Here is a 19,119-nt window from a genome sequence, read left to right as displayed (position 1 = left end):
GTGTTCACCCCGTTCAATGATAGCTAGGACGGGTCCGACGGGAGACGGCACTCATGGACGAGCGTCTCTGACATTAGTGATGGCTGTTTGTATTGTGGCGGCCAAACGTCATCGCTAAAGCTAGACAATTCTTGGGCTGTTCTGTTCTGCGTGGATTCTGCTGTCTTTCTTCATCCCAGTGCGATACAGAGTGCTTTTTTTTTTGAGCTAATGTTCTGGCCATGTCAAACTTTGTCATTCACGTAACTCGTGACTTGGCTTTGAAGATTGCTCCGCCAAACACGCCTCCAAGTTCTCCAGGATATTCTCAAAGGACAGGTGCCGACTTGGAGTCATTGCGGTCTCTTCTGCTAAGCATAAGCCGCCCTGTGCCCTTCGAACATACTGGCGAATGTTTGAGGTCTGTCCAACGTCTTGAATCGAATAGAGATTCGTTCACTGGACCTGATGACGAAGAGACTACACTACGGAGAGCTATTGTTGGACATTTGACTGTAAATATCTACAGAGGTGCACTAGATGCATTTTTGAAGGAAGCAAGGCAAATTGAAGACGAAATAGAGTGGTGGAATGATGTCGAGTGCTCCAGTAGCAATGTCATCCACTATTTCATACAAAGTAAGCACAATCCAAAATATTGACTGCAATTGTGTGCAGCGCATACATTCATTAGATAGGCGAATCAATTCATCATTGTGGGATCGCCCGACTAGACACGCTTTTTATTGGTAGGAGACATTGAGCGACTATGACTAATGTTTTGTGTTCACAGCACTCCCATTGCGCCTGGCGAGTTTAGGGGATACTATTCTGGCAAAGTTCCGGAGGCATAACCTCCCTCTCCGCCCTTCCATATTCACTCCGTCTTCCCTGCGTCAATTGTTTCCGTCCACGAGTGTCCTTCGCCCGAGTTCGCTTACGGTTGCTCTTTTCCCCTACCTGCGCTCTCAGCCATATAGTATAGCTCTCTTGACAGGTCGATTTCCATCAGTCTCTGCGTTTGCTGATTCGCCACGCCAGAGCGTCGTGTCCGCACTGCATGCAGTTTACTTCACTTTTGTCAACCTTGCGCATGGTCTTGTCAGGATTGTGTCTTTGCCGCTGGAACTCACTAGAGGAGAATGCAATTACAAGCGAGATCAACTGAAGAAAATGCGCGATGAGCGTGCGGAGACTCTTGGCCTATTAGCTGAAATGCGCGACTCGCTCGCTTCTACACTCGAAGACCTGTCAAACGAGGCGGGAATGGAGAAGCTGAAGGTTTTTGCATACTCGTTGTACCGTGTCATTCAGGGAAAGCACCCTTTTCCCATCGATAACCTGGAGAATTTGAGCACTGTCACATTTTTGCAGTTCGTGGCGGAAGAACTACATCCCTCAGATATATCCATGCGCACACCTGAAATAGCGACGCGTAACCTCGCCCGTCCCTCCCGTTTTACCCTACTCTGGCCACGGCTCCTCTTGCTCCCGCCACTAATGCTGTATGCTCTGCGATGTGTGTACGCATCAAGGTGGTCGCTGCACGAAGTGGCCGTTGAGGCATGGCAAACGGCACGAGGATTTTGGGAAGGCTGGCTCCTAGAACCGCTCAGGGAAGTTGTGAAGACTGTTCGCACTGGGGGAGACGATACGGTTATCGTCAATCAGCAGAGTTTACGGGCAGATTTGGATGTAAGGGTTCTGCCTCAAATGAGACCACGACTGACTGAAGATTCGCTAGTCCCTCGAAAGGATGGCCCTCGCACTTGCGCAGGAGAAGCTGAATTACAATGCGACCCAAATAGAGGCACTATCACGTCAAATCCAGCTTGGTGATCTGACACCAGTTATGCAAATATATGAGGAGGACATCAAGAACCCGCTCAAATCAGCTGTCGGCGGAACCTTATTGAGAACATTGTTTATACAAGTACAAAAGGCTAAGGTCAGTGGCAGTAGTATGCTGATAACAGAGCTTCAGTCTCCTACACTTCCGGCGATTTTCAGGTGGACATCGACCAAGCATTAGCAGGCATCGACAAATTGCTCAAATCCCAAGAGCTGACGTTTGCTTTTGTGGGTGTCGCCCCTGCCATAGCCATCGTGTACGTCCTCGGCGGCTACGTCAGGGCTATTTGGGCAGGCGGAAGAGGAAGAGGAAGGTATGGTGGCTCGCGTCGAAAAGCGAGCGTGTGGCTCAAGATGCGGTATGTATGATGTCGTTTCATTCCTCTAAACGGACTCGACCGTTGCTGACGTTTTCACCTTGCGCATACTTCAGACGCATCGAACGGCTGTTGATCGCGCAGCCCAAGTCAGATCACGACCACCGACACCCAGGCGCCCCACTCGCACAGCCTGCGCCGTCAATCCCGCCATTAACCGCAGGTCTCCTGCTGCTATCCGTGAGCCACCTGCGTACCTACGCCGAAAGGTATCTACCGGCAAATACACGTCTGAGGGAAGGATTTTTGGAAGATGTAGTGGATCTCGAAGATCCGGCCCTGGGACGGGCAGAGAAGCTGCGCGTGCTGGACCGGATGTGGCGGTCCTGGGGCGAGGTGCTTGAGTGGAATAAGGCGGCCAATATTGGCAGGTGAAGGGGTGCTGTGTGAGGTTTTCCATTCAGTAGTGGGCGCTACCGAGACTTTGCCGCCCGCTGTGTCGATTGCTCTATTTGTCGGGGCTGTTCACGCGTTCCAGGATTCAGTCTTATCGGCCAAATACATATACTCCGTGGAGAGTTGAATAAGACAGACGGTCGCGCCAAGATAACAAGCTTAAAGCTGAAGAGTCGCTATGACTTACGAGCGCCATAGACGCGTCTGTGGCGTGGGAATATGGTTCCAGCTCATCTCCGAGGCCGGGCACCGGGACCGCTCTGGCTTACCAACCTCGATAAGTGCGGCTCTCATGGGGATCTTGTCTTTTATGGGCTGTTGAGACTTGCTATCAGCCTGCGCTCAGTGCGCTGCCTCTCAGCGCCCCCCAATCCTGTTATACGGAGGCTCTGCTGCATTGGCCCTGACATTGGTGGCGACCGCGCACTCACTGCGACTCGACCCAGCAAGGCGACGTCGGCTTCGGGTGGGGGCGATGTGCATTTGTCAGACTCGTCTACCATCCGCGTCCTCTTCCCGCAGCACTCGTAAGCCCGGCATCCAAAAGCACTGGGAGGATATTACACTTACAGAGGACTCTGCCCCAACTCTGCCTTGAACTTCTCCTCTCCGCCTTTCCTGGTTCCTCAGCACTCCGTTCCTGATGCTATAAGAGACCGCTCCCCGTCCGATAAGACCTCTCTTCTACCATACCTCGTGTTCAGACCATACCCTCATATTTTCCAGTCGTCCCCGCCTAGTCTCAGCTCCCCCGCATTTCCCACATTTCCCCACGAACATGAGTTCTCAAGCCTCAGCTCCCTCGCACGCCACGCTCCCAATCGCGATCTCGCATCCGATTGTGCGCGAGGCGTCCTCTGGCTATTTCGGCTGGCCCAGCGGATCGCCGTCGTCCTGTAATGCCTCTTCGCCAAACCCTCCAGGACTTTCTTCTCCTTCGTCGTCTATCGACTCCGATTGCCCTCTCTCTCCACTAGAGACCGACTCGCCATCTGATCGTCCTGTACTCACCTGGAGCACTGCCGCATATGAAGCCGCTGCAGGAATTCATTACGTTCTAGAGCCCTTCCCTCCAGTTGGCTCAACAGTGATTGGGCCCCCGTATAGAAATGAGCCTTTGAGAGTAGACGCGGACGCGCAGATTCTGGTCCTGGAAGAAGTGGGAGAGCATGCGCTGCGTGTACGTGTCGTAGAGACTGGCGAGATAGGACTATTACCCGCTTGGGATATAGAGGGCGCGTTGGAACGCTTGGCGAGGCTGAATATGGAGTTTAACGAAGCGGTGAGTGATCGACTGATTAGTCGTCTAGTTGAAGGATAGTGTCCTCATTGCTCCGGTTACGTTAGGCGACATGCCCTGCCGAAAGGAAGAACCTAGAGAGAGGTCGGCAGACATACATGTCTGGTGTATCGTCATCGCTTGCCCATAGCCACGATCGCTGCATTTCGTTTTCCGAGCGGCTCACATATCAGATTCATGAAGACAGTGAAGACGATGACCACGAGTCTGTGAATGTCTTTGAAATAAAGAAATCTTCTGCTCTCGTTACCTCAAAACGCAAGGCCAAGTCGGTCGGATTTGCATCTACCGAGCGGGGGAAAGTGTTCAGATATCCCTCAGAAGCGCTCATTCACGCATACTACGGTGAACCTGATGAAAATGAACAGCCGCAAGAGAGGGACGCAGAGTGGTGGTGGGCAGGCTGGGAGTCGGAAGACGAGATAGATGATTGAGTGCGGGAGCGCTCACCCAAGTGTCGTTTTGCCTTCGGTTTTTGTTTAGCCTCGTTGTCCCTCCATTACTCAATACCCTGGTACCTAACGGACTGATTCAGCCTATCCTCCCTATGTGGTGCCTATGTGATCTCAAAAATTGCGGACTCGAGCTTGTTTGATTTTATCAGGTTTCAGTGCGATTTTCATTCCCGGTTTAGTTTCTTTGCCTTCTGATGTATCATTACTCTGTATTACTACCTGTACTATCATTGTGGCTGGACTTGCCGATACGGGTCTCTGAACCTGTAGCGGATCATTAATATATTATTGGTCGTCTTCATAAATAAGAATCGTCATAAATAAGAACTGGCCATGAAAACAAAGAATTAATATGACGTACTAGCCCTGGAGTCTGGACCGAGACGACCTGAGAAGAGATCCTCATAGTATTAAAATGCTGGTACAGTAACAATAGCGTACTGTGCGATGGCTCTTGGATTTTTTCGTGGCAACATCGGTGACAGGCTCTCCATTCTATCAAGCGAGTGCGCAGTGACAATTATACTTTCAGCTCCCGTATCGAGCGCGGAGCGCTGAAGTCTTGCGGTACCCGGGTCCGACAACGAGGTGGCCGGTCGGTAGGGCCTTCTAGTCATCAGGCTGCACGTCGACCAGCACGTCAAAATGCGGTGTGGCACAGTGAAGGTTACACGATGGTTATGGCAGAGGGCTTGAATCGGTGTTAGGGCGAACTCAGGTCTGCTGAAGCGCGATGAATTTGCAACTGAGGCCGCGGGCGCCATTGTGGTACGAAACAAAATTATTGCAACATTTAGAGCGTAACGGGATATTGAGGTTGGGGGAGACAGCCTCGTCGCTGTTCGGTCGCCGTCGGGCGTCGGCCCGTCGGACGAGCCCGAAGAGGGATAAGGCGCAGGGCATGTAGGCTATCGAGGCATGACGTCAGTGGCACTGTCTTGTCGGCGGCAACGCGAGGACTCGGAGTAGAGGGCGTGGGGCACAATCAACCTATCACTGTCAGGGTTCTGACACTTTCCCCGAGCGCGGCCGTGTCTTCGCAACCCACCCATTTATATAGCTCCCCCCCTCCTAACCCTCTCTCAGAACATAGCTTACTTCCCGTATTCGATACCCCTAGCAGGGCTCCTGCTAGATACTAACTTAACCCCTCACCACGACCGCGACGACCGAGACGACTCCCAAACCAGAATTACGCGTCCAGATCCCTACTAGGACAATGTCCACCGCGTTTGCTGTACCTCAGTTTACATCGAAAGACTACTCGTCTTTCTTCCTCGCAGGTGCATTATGCTGCACGTAAGTCGTAACTAGTACCATGTGCACTGGCACCTTGATCTCACCACTGCCTAGTGTCACCCATGGCGGTATGACGCGTACGTAGATTCTCCGGATCATCGATGAGCACCGCGTTGAGATATTGCGTCTGCAGCAATTGATGTCGTCAAGACGCGCATCCAGATTGACCCAGCACTCAAAAATCACTCACTTCTCTCGGGAGGCCGCTTGATAGTAGCAGCTGAGGGCCCAGGCGCACTACTCACCGGCTTTGGCCCCACTGCTGTCGGCTACCTTGTACAGGCACGTATGCATTTTGTGAAGTAACTCTGCTTTGATTGACATCCAATTTGGGGCGTGTTCAGGGTGGCGCCAAGTTCGCGGGATACGAGTTCTGGAAGAAGCAGTTCGTTGAGATCGCCGGGAGCCAAGAATCTGCAGTGGCTCACCGTACTGCGATATATCTTGGCGCGTCAAGTGTGGCTGAGTGCGTCTTCTCCCTCTACGTTGTGGTATACGATATCGATGTACTTTGTGCAGATTCTTCGCAGACATTCTGCTCACCCCACTCGAGGCAACACGTATCCGCCTCGTCTCGGAGCGGCATTATGCAACCGGTCTCACCACCGGATTCATGCGCTTGGCACGAGAGGAAGGATTTCAGGGCTTATACGCTGGGTTCCTTCCCATTCTGTGCAAGTACGTCACCTCGCCCCATCTGATTGACGATATACAACTCACCTCAACTTTCTTACCCATGAACCTTATAGACAAATACCATACGCGATTGGACAGTTCACGGTGAATGAATTCTGCCATGAACTTGTATTCCGTAATATGTCCGAAGAGAAACGAAGGTCTCTCAGCGGTAGCACTAAATTCGGTATCTCGTTGGGGAGCGGAGTCATCGCCGGTTTCGCTGCCGCCATCCTCAGTCAGGTTCGCCCTCGCCTTTTATCATGTTTGTACGACGCTGACACCGAGCTACTGGTGACACATAGCCTGCGGACACTCTTCTCTCCCAAATTAACAAGGGTCATGGACCCACGGGTTCGATGGTCTATCGGCTTGTAACTCTGGCACGCGAAGCTGGCGTGCGTGGGCTGTTTGCGGGATTGGGTCCAAGGATGATCATGACAGCAGGATTGGTGTCTGGTCAATTCTTGCTGTATGGTGGAATCAAAGACATGCTCGGGGCACCACCGGGGCTAGAGATCCACAAGGAGACCAAATCAAAATATTGAGCTCACCTATGGTATCTTCCAGATAGATGTCTCGGACTGAACGGACGTTCCTTAGCCGCATGTTGTATAGCTTACGCTCTTGTCTATAGAGTACTTAAAGGGCTTCAGGTCCACGCTAATACTGTAGACGCCGTCAATTGTGGTAGGGCTGTCTGTACTATCCACAAGTGGGTGAGCAATCTATCACTATGTATTCATCGGAGAGACGAGGCATGGCAATGTCCACAAGGTCACTCAGGGTCCAAGAACGTCAGCGAGCATCCGCTTCACGTCACCTATTCCGTCGTAGTGATCTCTATCCATGGTGAGGTCCCAAGCGAGGAATTGCCTACAAACGTCCTCAGCATTCTCCAGGTCTTTTTGTTCGTCTTCGGTCATATCTTCGTCCAAGAGTCGTCCAAGTTCATGAGATGATAGCAAGTTGCTGATGCATCGAGAGAGAATGTATACTAAGCTGTTACAAGAGGAGAACGGTGGCGCACCTGACATATTGCGCTCTTTTGGTAACGCGTCGCGGGATACCGGATACTTCTGCACAAAGAGCTGCGTGCGAGTTGAGAGACAAGCCGTTCGCCACCCTACACAGCATGAAACGGTTTAACATCAACTGGAGTGGACCGCAGTCCATTAACCGCACCGGTACAGATACGTTATCCGTTCCCCAGGTGCGATTCTTCTGCTTCCAGCCTGCACTGAGTCTGACCCATCGTCGGTGTCAGATGGATCCTCATCTGCGGAAAGTCCACTAGCGGTCACCAGGTGCCCTCGGCTCGTGGTCAGCATGATCTGCATGTGCACGAAGGTGATGGGGAGTGATCTGGAAGAGAGCAGGTCGTCGGTGAAAACGTCGTGGAAGTGCGTTGCTGCGAAGACTTTGGGACAGCCGGAGCCGCGCATTGCGAGGTGTTTGAGGACGGCGCAGAAGAGGCCGGCGCCGTCTGGGAGATGAAGGGGCACGACAATAAGGTAAATGTAAGAACTGCGAGAAAAGCAAACATGTGCGATACGAGCCTGCAGACAGAGTTCCTTTGCCAAATTCATCCAGGAGAATGAGTGATCTTGCCGTTGCGCTGCGCAGAGCAAGCGAGACTTGATTGAGGTCGATCATGAAAGCCGACTGGACCTAATGCACGAAGACAGTCAATGTCTTTGCTTCTCAGGCAAAATTTTGCTTTTACTCTAGACACGGATTCACGGGTTTGAATGCGAGTGAAGACTGGAGGCAATGATTGAATCAGTCTACCGCTACTAGTCAGCGTGAGACGCACTTTTATCAACGATCCCAAGAGTGGCGGAATCAGCAGGCACAAAGCTGTGACACGTTCAGATAAGGAATACTCGTAGTTGCTGGGGACGCATACCATCCTATCTGTGTGGTATCGTCGTCAAGAAGTGCTAGACGATTGGTCATATGAAGGCATACCTGAGCCATATACTGTATTAAAGCGACCTGCAAACCGAGTTGAAAAGTAGGTCCGAGCGATAATCAACCATACGAACTTGTTTCAGATAGACACTCTGCAGCGTTATTCAGTGAAGCTTGAGATTGGTAATGGAGAATGAACAAGTACCTTGCCGCAGGCATTCGCGCCAGTACATACGATGATACTGTTCCCCTTTTCCGACTCATTTTGATCGATGTAGCCCTCAGCTGCCGCATTGATACCTGCTCCGCCCACTACAAAAGCATCGTTAGGCACGAAGGTGTCCACAACAAGCTCTTGCAAAGGATGTCTATATTTTACACCATAAGTACGGCTGAAGCGCATCCTGAGTTTGTTCGTACCGGCCCTGTTTGATGTGAATGACGTTTTGCTCTGAGATCTGTGGGCGAGTGAAGTTGTATGCACGAGAAGCCTCGGCAAACGAGAGCAAGCAGTCTAGCTCGGCGCATACATCACACGCATGACTCATGACCACATTGGAGGCCATTATTCTCTCTGAGAGAGATTGCACGATCTCTATCTCCCTATCTAAGCAGGACGTGTCAGCTGTAAACATTCGAGTGGTGATACAGGTTGATGACGTACCTACGATAGACGGGTGTAGATCACCAATATGCGTGTCCATATCTGTAAAAATAAGTCGGCCGTGGCTTTAAAATGTATTTAAATGATGAACCATGCATTTCTTGAGATTTAAAGTAGACATGTGATCTTCTCAACATTATAAGAATCGATTGTGATTCAGAATATGAAAGCTGAGAAAAAACGCACTCGGATGAAAACTACAACGCTTATAAGTTCCCTTTCGCGAGAATAGGACCACACTCACACGTACCTGAAACGTCCATCCGTCCAGAACCTTTATGCCATCTCCAGCTGTCCATTCCTCTAACAATGGGACACAGACAAGGAACCCTGGTGATAATGTTGGGATACCCATATAATCGAGAGACAGATTTGATACCTAGCTGTGGAAAATATACTACATTTAGAGAAGACGCGTAGTCTGGTGGCACAGTCACAGAAATCTGTTGTGCTACTTTTGACTGATTGACAGGTCAGTGCGACAGGCTGACGGTAGTTAGGTAGGATATATACCAGGACAGCGTCGATCCCGTGGTAAATATGCTTCAATTTATCGAGTTCTTCGTCCACATGAAGTTTAACGCAAATGCGTCCTGAATTTGCAGATTCTTCCCAGTCAATCTATATATCAACAATAACAGACATTCAATATGACCAGGACGATCAAGCCAACCGTTCCGTTAATCGTATTCCCTATGTCTCGAAAAGTTACAGTATCGAGGGTATCAAGCAGCTACCAGGTTCCGTCAGCCAACTGAAACCTGTACTCATTCGGTGCTGACCTTTTTTACGATTTCGATGTCATTGGCTTGATGCAACCCTACCAACGCCTCCCGCAGCATGAGGGAGTGAACCGTGAACTTGAAGACAGGCACAGGCAATTAGTATACGAATCCACAAGCGAAAGGGCGTCAAGCACTTTCATGATGCCCTGCCAATCTGATAACCTGGCCTTCCCGGTCCTCAGGGTCCCCAGCATCCGGGGAATATTTTTGATGCCTTTCAAACTACCGTGCATCGAATCAATAATAGCGAGATTATCCGGTCGCATGAAACATGCTACAGCATCATGGCGAGCAGCAATCACAGAAGGTGAAAGCGAGGGACGAAGGAACCATTCACGTAAGAGCGCACGACCGAGTGACGTTTTGGTATGATTGATAATTCCAAACAATGATAGCCCCTCCTTGGTCTTGTCTGAATGAATTGATGCATGGTTTTCTTCTTCGAATATTTGCAGTGAATGTAACGCATCCGCATTGATCTGCATAGCCTGCGAAAGAACTAAAGTCTCAATCGCGCGAATCTCCAGGCCGCCAATCCCATCGTTTTCCAGATCTTCAACAGCGCGCACACGAGCCAAATAGTCCAGAAGCGCACCGATCGAACCCAACTAGAATGAGGCGTAATCAAATACAGAGACCATCCGCATATATGCACTGAGACTTACACACAAAGGGGCCCCGTCAACAGAAGCAAAATTGGATAATCGGATAGATGCGTTCCATCTCTGCAGAGTTGGGTCGCCTCCTATATCTTTCCTTCGCCTCATAAAGTCATATGCATTCGGTGCAGAAGTATAGTCCGAATCTGACGACCCGAAATCATGGACGGCGTCCATAGGTAACTCAGAAAGCAGACGTAGGGAAAGGATGCGATCGCGACCCTTGACGGGTGAAAAGTCCTTGTGAGGTCTTATCTGGAATATTCCGCCGGATGCATCCACTGGAAGCAGCTTTGAGCATCACTCAATGCCGGTTTCCTAATTACGTACAGTGGTCACGAAGAACGTCTATGAAGTTCTCGTCTGCTTTTGAGCTTGTAATGGCAATGTTGGGACTACATTGCTCGAAGACTGGATAGATCTCAGATAATACATTGCAGTCCGAAGAACTTGACGACTCACGAGCTTTGGCGAGATCGTAATGTTGATTCTCCTGCATATCTTCGAACGCAAAAATTGTACACTTCACGGGATCATAATAAGCACAGCCTATGCGACCACTGACCCGGAGAGTGTGAATTATGAATATTCTTGTCGAGATTACATAACTTACAACTGGCATGATGCAGCTAGGCACATCTTGATGATGTTAGACGGCAGCGCGAAATACATTGAACGAAATGGCAGTATACCTTATCCATTATATCTCCTTCATTGTCACCTCCCTCCGACGAAAGTTCAGATGGCTCAAGGGATGATTCAAGGTCGCCACCCCATCGAACCTTTTTACGACTCGTGCTTGAGTTCAGCGAATCTTCAATGCCCCCCGGTTGAACGTCCTCTTCTGTCCCAACACGCCTGCGCTTCGCATTTGTTTGGGATCTAGATATAGGAGCATGCTTTTGTCTGGGCATGATCTCTTAAAGGGGGGGGTGGATGTGGCTAATTCAGATAAAGGAAAGAATACACGGCGGTGAGTACACGCGACGCGTCCACTGTCCAGATTGCACCGAAGCGGTCACATGATCTGTCCAACTGCAAATCAATATTATTTCGAAGATACTCCCGGTAGATCCTATAAAGAAGAGCTTGAGAAGGACCAGAATGCATTCCAAAACAATAACGGAGATAGGTACAAAGTGCACGGATTGAACACAGAGTAGAAAGTCCGCGCAAAAGCTCTCACTTCTTCTTGAAGTGAAGCAGATCGTCCGAATCATCCGCGACTGTAGAGAGCAACCCAAACAATCAACCCAAACGCATCTGATATAGACGTATAAAGAACAAAACTTACCGTTCAAGAGCAAACTGTGAGAATCAAGCATGACCTTGTTGCCAGACACAGCTAGAAGGTTCGCTATATCGCGCGCTGCTTCCAGCCGTCGCAGTTGCAGGAAACCCTTATTCGAGCGAACGGCCTCTCCAATCAATTCCGCACTCTTAGCTTCACCCTGAGCACGAACAATGATAGACTGCCTGTACTTCAGTGACGGTTTTGCATGGCTGGAGAGCAAACACAGACCTGCTTTTCTTGAATTGCTTGATCGACGAGGAAAGCAGCACGGAAGGCGGTTTGTTGTGCAACCTGCCAAGAATGAGATGATGAGTATAGATGAATCAGCCCAGCATACCTGCTTCGCCTCCACCGCGTGAGTGAACTCAGGAGAAAATGCAACATGCGTGATGGATACATCGTCGAGGACAAGATTGAAGCGCAGTGCGCGACGTGTCAAATTTTCTCGAACGAGCCTCGATACCTAAGCATAAGACGCTCATAGTGAGTCTCGCCACTCGAGGAAATATCCGTGATAATGACGAACCATTTCCCGTTGTGTGATTAGTTGACTGGCATTGAATTGTGCCACTACACTCTTTAGGACCTCGTTGACGATCGACGGTAATACCCGCTCATCGTAGTCTGTACCTAGCTCACGATATATTGTGGGCAGCGACTGGATGTCAGGTCTTGAAAGCACACGGCATGTAATATTGACCATTTGTAGATCTGACATGTTCGACAAAACTTGGGTAAACGGAAATGAGACACCGAAGGTAAAAAAGGACCTTTTGTGCCAGTAAGACTAGCAATGTTGCGAGGCTTCGCACGGATATCGAAGACGATAGGAGTTTCAAACCATGGGACCTACAGCAAGAATTAGATACCACAACTATAACATAACGATAAAACATCACCATGAGATGCGTCCCTTCCGGATATACCGTCGACTTGACACCGTCCAGTCTGGGAAGTTGTTCAGGTTTGGAGCAGAGCATTAGACATTGTGCTTTACCGAGTATATTTTATAGCTCGGTGACCACCATCAACTGTGCACAGCCGATGAGCTTTGCAAAACCAAGAATCACAAAAGTAACCACACCATTAAATAAACTTGAATTGAGCGCAAGACCACCACCCACGAGAGCGATCAGCAAGCCGCCACCTGCTGTGAAACCTTTTCCACTGGGAAACCGAGATCCGCCTCCACCTCCGCCTCCTCCTGCACTTGCTTTCTGTAGCTGCTGAGCTAGCCTCCTGAAAGCTTCCTGACCGTTCATCCTGTCTTTGAGGAGGTGGAAGACTTGGGAGACCTCTTCAGTAACGCCGGTGACAGAGACCACTCGGACGACCAAGAGGTTCGGCAGCCGGAATTTGCCGGCAATCACCACCAATGCCTCACGTGCTCTTCTATTCAATCAATTCCTCTGTGCAAGACCTCTTAGATTCAGCTTCAACCTCGGTTTCGAGTCTCGACCAGGGGTTGACACGCTGCTATACCAATTCTAGAGATCCTCGAAATCTTTTTTCTCATTGCTGTGTCAGAAGTGCACGTTTAGAAGTATGGTACCTCTTATACGTACAATGGATGTCAGTGGAGACGAGACCCTAAGTAACGTTGTACGCAGGATTGGTTGTCAGCTTTCGGTGGTATTTTGTTGACTCTTGCGGATGATTTAGCTGGGCTGGATTTCTATCGCATGCTGGTGAGGCAAATTCTTCAATGTTGCCGTACTGCTTCGTCTTTGACAGCGGTTTGCGCAGGCTCGTGGTATATACACCACAGATCATCGAAAATTATCAACTCAAGTCCGGCGAAGGCTTGAGCGTATTATTCGTGGTAATTTGGTTGGTTGGAGATATCTGCAATCTTGCAGGCGCAATACTAGCTCACTTATTGCCTACAATAATCATCCTGGCGGTCTATGTAAGTTTGCTAGTAGCTTTACCTTACAGTCCGTCATGACAGTCTTTCCACAGTATTCGGCATGCGATATTACACTTTTGCTTCAAATATATTACTATCGCTGGACGAATCCACAATCAGCGGAAACGCCTGTCCTCGTGCCAGAAGCTTCCATAATCTCAGATCTCTCTGAAGAAACGCCACTGCTATCTGGTGATGACGCTGACTCAGGGCAGCAGGCGCAAGCATTGGTTCTTCATGAATTCCTGCGATATGCTGGCGCCCTGCTTTTTGTATTTGCAGTCGGCGTTGCAGCGTGGGCGGTGAATGATTTCATCTACGCAGGCCAGACTCGCCCTAAGCCCAAAGAGGAGGTTATCGAATGGAGAAGCCAAGTTTTGGGATGGATTAGTGCCGCCATGTATTGTAAGTGTAACCATCAAGCTAAATGTTCGATCTCACCGGTAGAAGTGGGCGCACGCGTACCCCAGATTGGTGAGTAAATCGCTCGATTCGCTGAGATGATGGGTTAAATGCGTTGTACGCAATTAGTCAAAAATTTCAAGTCCAAATGTGAAGGGCTTTCACCCTTCCTGTTTATATACTCAATCACAGGGAATACAACATATGTGCTCTCTATTTTGACTGTGTCAATGAATGCGAAGCATCTCACGGTGAACGCGTCCTGGTTGGCAGGTAAGCAAACACCCATGTCGTAACAATAAGTAGCTGATCCAAGCTGCCGGCTCAGGGAGTGCACTGACCGTCTTTCTCGATGTCTTTGTAAGTAATCGGCCTGCCTGATGTCCGCAGTGTGGCGTGTTGACGGTTGGCTCATAGGTCCTTTGTCAATTTGTCTACTACCGAGCCGTGCAAAAACGCAATGCTCGAGCAAGGATGTCGTAAAGGCGGAGCGCTCTAAAAAGTTGTATCGATGGCTGTATATATTTTAGTTTAGTAAAGAGCAACGAGCGCTCTGGATAACAATGTTTGGGTACTAGGCCGCCACCTTGTTCATGGGGACCTCGACACGGAGTACATATTCTGATGGCCTAGCTTACTGCAGCCGCTGCGAGGTCCGGAATGAGGGCGCGATAAGGGAAGTCTAATGGAATTTGGTTCGTTCGCCGAGCCGGTGTGGGACTAAGAGGTAAATATTGGAGAGCCGAAGCGTGATGGGTGTACGAACTTTGCAGCCATTCGTGCCTCGTTCCTCCCCTCGTGTTGCCAGCCGTTGTTCGAAGTCCCACGTTGCAGGTCAGCTCTAAACACTTCGTATGGCGTGTACCGTTTGGACTGGGCATGCTCCCAGCCTCGTGCTCGCCCATCATCCAGCCCACAAAGAATTTCAGTCATTATCAATGTCAGATCGCCCGCTCGCCTTATAGTCTTGCTTCATGGCTTGCCCTTCCCTCATACCTCCTCGCGTCCATACCTGCTCGGACGATAGCGCATAGGGCCTATATGTCGAGGTGAGTACACACTCTGCCACGACTATGTACCGCCTGTCCTGACTGCAGAGCTATGACGCCCGTCATCATCGTTTCAGGTTGTAACGCGAAGCGAACCCGACTCCCGCACTGCCAGGCGTTGTCTTGAGCGTCCCATAGCCAGCTAGAAAAGCTGCGTCATTGCATCGCTTCCTTGGACAATACAAGGTCATATCTCAGACGATACTGCTACCACCGATTTCCTGACATACTCTGCTATGCGGCGAACATCTCTTTTACAATCCTCAACTTCTCACAAACCAGTCCGGACATCTTCGTCGTCCATGACTGTCGTCATCGACGTTTCGCGCCAACGGACTTCCTCTGTGTATTCAAGATCCTCCGAGCAGACACCGCCCCCTCCTTACGAATTTCACGACACATACTCAACCGCTATCGCTATGACTACGCCATGTACTCTGGAACCAAAGTTGCCATCGTTCTCGCGAGTGCAAGACGTCATTCCTCCATCTAGTGCCATTGTTCGCAATTCAGTGGTTAGCCGTTCACGAACTATTACGCCTAACCTATCGATCCCTCATCTCCGAGAAGCTCTACATACTCTGGAATCGAAGATGGCGTCGTTATTGAGCGAACGCGAATTGCTGGAATCGAGATTGGAGCAGGCCGTTCGATTGCAATCACCCATTCAGCGCCTACCTGACGAGCTTCTTTCGGCGATTTTCGAGATCGGAGTATTGGAGAGGGAGGAGGAAAATTCGCTTTTGTTATCCAACATGATGCTCGTCTGTCGAAATTGGCGGGGTGTAGCGGTTAACACGCCAGTCCTTTGGTCGCGCATCGCAGCAGGTACTCACCACTCGATTGAGAGGGTTCGACTCAAGCTCGAGCGATCGAAGTCTGTCCCTCTACACGTATTTGTGGATTTCAGTCCGCGCATGGAGTACGGAAGTGTTGCCACAGAGTCTCTTGTCTATGCAATGGATCTCCTGCGCCCCTCAATCTGGCGATGGAAAACATTTCATCTTACTGTTCCCAATCGACCACAGGCCCATGCATCATTGGCGCGTTGTCGGGAGCGTGCCCCCTTGCTCGAAGTTCTTTCAGTGCGTGTCTGCCATTCCATGCAGGAGGATTACTTCTCGAATCCGCTCCCACTACTGTTTGATGGTCGGACCCCACGTCTCCGGAGGTGCTCATTCACGTCCTTCAATTTCAACTGGGATCTCGGCCTTGTTAGCCGGCTGCGCATTCTCAAACTTGGAGGGTATTGGAATTCGGCGGCGCCCTCCCTTGATACTCTTCTTGAAGTTCTTCGCGCGTGTCCACAACTGGAAGAGCTTGCGTTGCGTAACATGTCGGATGTTGACCTGGAGTCATATTCGGTATCGAAGCCGAGTCTGTTCGACCACGAAGGTCCACCGGGGCCACTGGTGCGAGTATCTGATACGAAGACAGTGCAATTGCCATATCTAGCAAAGATATCCTTCTATTATTGCGGCAACCTACGTACGAGGACAATTCTTGGACTGCTCTCATTTCCTGCTTTAGAGCGGATCGAGTTATGCTTTCTCGATAATGTGTCGCCGCTGATAGAGCATTTACAACGTCAATCACTGACTCGCCTCCCCCTCCGCCATCTTCGGATTGAATCGTGTTTCTTCAACGAACTAAGACTCATCCGGTTATTACGTCGCCTGCCTTCACTGACCTCGTTGGAATTTGTAGACATGGAGGATGTGTCATCAAATCTTCTCAAGGTCCGTTGTGCCAAATTTTCGGCGGCTTGAGTGTTAAATCTGACGGTGTTTCCCAAGAGTGTTTCCCATCCAGCTGTCTCACAGACATGGATTTGCCCCAAACTTACGCATGTTGGTCTGGAGGGTTGCACAGCCCTTGACTGGGAATCATTACGCTCCTTTGTAGAGTCTCGTCTACCCGCACAATCTCGCGCATTCTCCCCTCCAAGGACTGCTCTGAACACCTCTACTTCTAATACTCCACAACCGAAGTTTGCATCCTCGGCGTCAGCATTTGCTACTCATGCCAGTATCTTGTCTCGCATACCCGTGACGCCCCCGACGAATGGTACTCTTGCATCGCTGGGTATACCCCATCGGCTGGATTCGCTAGACTTGACGCGTTGTCATCAGATCAGCAAGGAGATGGTTCAATGGCTGCGTATGTATGTGGCAGAAGTGAAATGCGAAACAGTGAAGGGATTCTGGGGTGAGACGGCACTGTCGTGAGTTGCGGTGATCTCTGCTATCGGCTTTCGCGCCTTGTGACTTGCTTGCTTCATTAACGTACTATATACCCCTACCACCATTCTATCCAGTTTGTTCTCTTTCCTGATGTATCACCTAGCGCCTTTTGCTTTCAGCCTCGCATTGCTATTCGTTTCCTCCTTTATGACCTGATGGACATGAGTACTGTAGTAGTGAATGCGACATTACGAAACGACCTAGCGACGGTGCGTATAATAATGGTTTATTTTAATTTTGATTGGCTCTTCTCGCTGATTTACCTGGGTGGCGTGGGAATTATCATGTCATCAGGCAATTGGTTGCTTCAACACTTGTGGACGGCGAGTCGCGACTCCGTGATCATCTCTTCTAATGGCTACTGTCGCTCACTACATCTACTCCCACTATACTCCTGCGAAATCTACTGCTCCAGTGCATGAGGAAGAATCAGCACTAGAAACAAACGAAACAGATCCATGGCAGATCGAGTCGTCCTTGGGGGCCCGTCGTCGACTTGCAGGCGCACCTCGATTTGTTCCAGCAATTGTCTCCTACGATGAAATTAACGGAATGATTGGGATGCCTGCAACTCTTCAATTTCCTCAGGTCAACGAACTTCCTCGCGATGTGAGCAGCTGGTATAGGTCGTTGACTCGGAGCGCCAGCTTCCCTCCTGGACCTCCTCTGGACACAGCCCCCAATTCACCTTTACCCTCTCACCTAGTCTCTGGCCTATCTGCCCCTACCTCCACTCCCCGTCCACGACAGCGACAAGATAATAGCAATTGGTTCATAGCCCGCGCCTTACGGTCAGAGCCTGCTACTTCTTGTTCGACACCCACCCAGACTCTTGCAGATATTCTCGCCAGAGACCCCCCACCTTTGTCAAAGGAGGAGGCGTTCACTCCCCCAGTTTTTCTGACGCTTGGACCTTCTAACAAGGGCTTTGCTATGCTGCAGCAGAGCGGATGGAGTGAGGGTGAACCACTTGGTCCAGGTGTCAGACGCCGTTTTCAGCCTCACAACAAGGCGCGGCAGAAGAGCCCAAAGCGAGGGGATGGCGGGGTTGGTGTCAAGCAGGAAGAGCGATTGGTTCAGTGGGATCCCGATGGCGATGTTACGGAGATTAAGCAAGTAGACGTTATCGACTTAACGTTTTCTGACTCTGAAGACAACGAACCGGCCATGAAATCAGACCAAGATCTGGCTGCAGAGGACGATGATGGCAGGCATTTTGATGATGTCTCGTCTGCCGTAGATCCACCGTCTCACAATCCTAACGCGCTCTTGACACCGCTCCCAACGATACTGAAATCCGATCGTCTCGGTATTGGACTAAAGGCTAAGACTACTGGCCCATACAAGGCTTCAAAGAAGCGGGTGACTCACAATGCGGCTGCTCTGGCTTCCCACATTCGCGCAAACGAGGAGATGCGCCGAATGAAGAAGGTAATTGGGCGGGGAACAAGGGGATTTGCAAGGTTGGCGAAGGCGGAGGCGGAAAGCAGAAGACGCTTGCTTGCTAGTTTGAACGATAGCTGATTGGTATTGATCTTGTACGGCCCGTTGTAAGTAGATGTATGATTATGCTATATATCTTGTGGACACCCCGATGGTGATTTGCAGATAGCATTTTCACTGTGCCATGCTGGTCTTTATTCGGAGTTTCGTGGAGGAATCATTCAAGCTCACAGTGAGGTGATGATGTTACAATGCATCTTGGACAGAGTAGGAGAAAAGCAGTGTCTCCATTGAGGTCAAACACATTGTAGCAGTACAACTCCAGTAAGTAACATTATAACGAGCGACATATGGATATCCGTAGATATAGCAAGGATTGCGGGGGTAACACTAACGACAAATGCGAAGATAACGAAGGACAATAT

At 50.0% G+C, this 19,119-nt stretch overlaps 8 protein-coding genes across 8 annotated transcripts; 6 read left to right on the top strand and 2 right to left on the bottom strand.

Moving 5' to 3' along the window:
- Window positions 1-221: 221 nt before the first annotated feature.
- On the top strand, window positions 222-2,582 carry FIBRA_05699 (uncharacterized protein; the record flags this gene model as incomplete). Its single annotated transcript, XM_012327456.1, has 5 exons — window positions 222-618; window positions 773-1,674; window positions 1,724-1,927; window positions 1,990-2,189; window positions 2,264-2,582. 5 exons carry the CDS (start codon window positions 222-224, stop codon window positions 2,580-2,582), a joined length of 2,022 nt encoding a protein of 673 aa, XP_012182846.1.
- Window positions 2,583-3,381: 799 nt separating this feature from the next.
- Window positions 3,382-4,337, top strand: FIBRA_05698 (uncharacterized protein; the record flags this gene model as incomplete). Its single annotated transcript, XM_012327455.1, has 2 exons — window positions 3,382-3,885; window positions 3,951-4,337. The coding sequence occupies 2 exons, from the start codon at window positions 3,382-3,384 to the stop codon at window positions 4,335-4,337; spliced, it is 891 nt and encodes a 296-aa protein (XP_012182845.1).
- A 1,240-nt stretch (window positions 4,338-5,577) lies between these two features.
- On the top strand, window positions 5,578-6,880 carry FIBRA_05697 (uncharacterized protein; the record flags this gene model as incomplete). The annotated part of the gene is made up of 7 exons (XM_012327454.1): window positions 5,578-5,657; window positions 5,712-5,734; window positions 5,791-5,933; window positions 6,002-6,123; window positions 6,177-6,335; window positions 6,407-6,575; window positions 6,638-6,880. 7 exons carry the CDS (start codon window positions 5,578-5,580, stop codon window positions 6,878-6,880), a joined length of 939 nt encoding a protein of 312 aa, XP_012182844.1.
- Window positions 6,881-7,114: 234 nt separating this feature from the next.
- FIBRA_05696 (uncharacterized protein) lies at window positions 7,115-11,268 on the bottom strand (the record flags this gene model as incomplete). The annotated part of the gene is made up of 25 exons (XM_012327453.1): window positions 7,115-7,304; window positions 7,363-7,458; window positions 7,518-7,818; window positions 7,877-8,003; window positions 8,059-8,096; window positions 8,149-8,192; window positions 8,242-8,249; window positions 8,304-8,330; window positions 8,381-8,398; window positions 8,452-8,614; window positions 8,667-8,853; window positions 8,911-8,952; window positions 9,002-9,036; window positions 9,097-9,107; window positions 9,161-9,240; window positions 9,290-9,371; window positions 9,424-9,531; window positions 9,584-9,643; window positions 9,693-9,770; window positions 9,830-10,303; window positions 10,361-10,635; window positions 10,685-10,765; window positions 10,817-10,903; window positions 10,968-10,983; window positions 11,047-11,268. 25 exons carry the CDS (start codon window positions 11,266-11,268, stop codon window positions 7,115-7,117), a joined length of 2,850 nt encoding a protein of 949 aa, XP_012182843.1.
- Window positions 11,269-11,536: 268 nt separating this feature from the next.
- On the bottom strand, window positions 11,537-12,910 carry FIBRA_05695 (uncharacterized protein; the record flags this gene model as incomplete). Its single annotated transcript, XM_012327452.1, has 9 exons — window positions 11,537-11,580; window positions 11,649-11,826; window positions 11,877-11,939; window positions 11,986-12,111; window positions 12,175-12,359; window positions 12,419-12,497; window positions 12,548-12,596; window positions 12,646-12,679; window positions 12,733-12,910. 9 exons carry the CDS (start codon window positions 12,908-12,910, stop codon window positions 11,537-11,539), a joined length of 936 nt encoding a protein of 311 aa, XP_012182842.1.
- A 682-nt stretch (window positions 12,911-13,592) lies between these two features.
- FIBRA_05694 (uncharacterized protein) lies at window positions 13,593-14,442 on the top strand (the record flags this gene model as incomplete). The annotated part of the gene is made up of 5 exons (XM_012327451.1): window positions 13,593-13,962; window positions 14,008-14,031; window positions 14,089-14,232; window positions 14,288-14,319; window positions 14,377-14,442. 5 exons carry the CDS (start codon window positions 13,593-13,595, stop codon window positions 14,440-14,442), a joined length of 636 nt encoding a protein of 211 aa, XP_012182841.1.
- An 868-nt stretch (window positions 14,443-15,310) lies between these two features.
- FIBRA_05693 (uncharacterized protein) lies at window positions 15,311-17,236 on the top strand (the record flags this gene model as incomplete). Its single annotated transcript, XM_012327450.1, has 2 exons — window positions 15,311-16,747; window positions 16,805-17,236. The coding sequence occupies 2 exons, from the start codon at window positions 15,311-15,313 to the stop codon at window positions 17,234-17,236; spliced, it is 1,869 nt and encodes a 622-aa protein (XP_012182840.1).
- A 369-nt stretch (window positions 17,237-17,605) lies between these two features.
- On the top strand, window positions 17,606-18,775 carry FIBRA_05692 (uncharacterized protein; the record flags this gene model as incomplete). The annotated part of the gene is made up of 1 exon (XM_012327449.1): window positions 17,606-18,775. The coding sequence occupies one exon, from the start codon at window positions 17,606-17,608 to the stop codon at window positions 18,773-18,775; it is 1,170 nt and encodes a 389-aa protein (XP_012182839.1).
- Window positions 18,776-19,119: the final 344 nt, after the last annotated feature.

The sequence above is a fragment of the Fibroporia radiculosa genome (genome assembly GCF_000313525.1).
Source record: "Fibroporia radiculosa TFFH 294 genomic supercontigs, scaffold4964, whole genome shotgun sequence".
NCBI lineage: Eukaryota > Fungi > Basidiomycota > Agaricomycetes > Polyporales > Fibroporiaceae > Fibroporia > Fibroporia radiculosa.
This window is presented reverse-complemented; position numbering and strand designations above follow the sequence as displayed.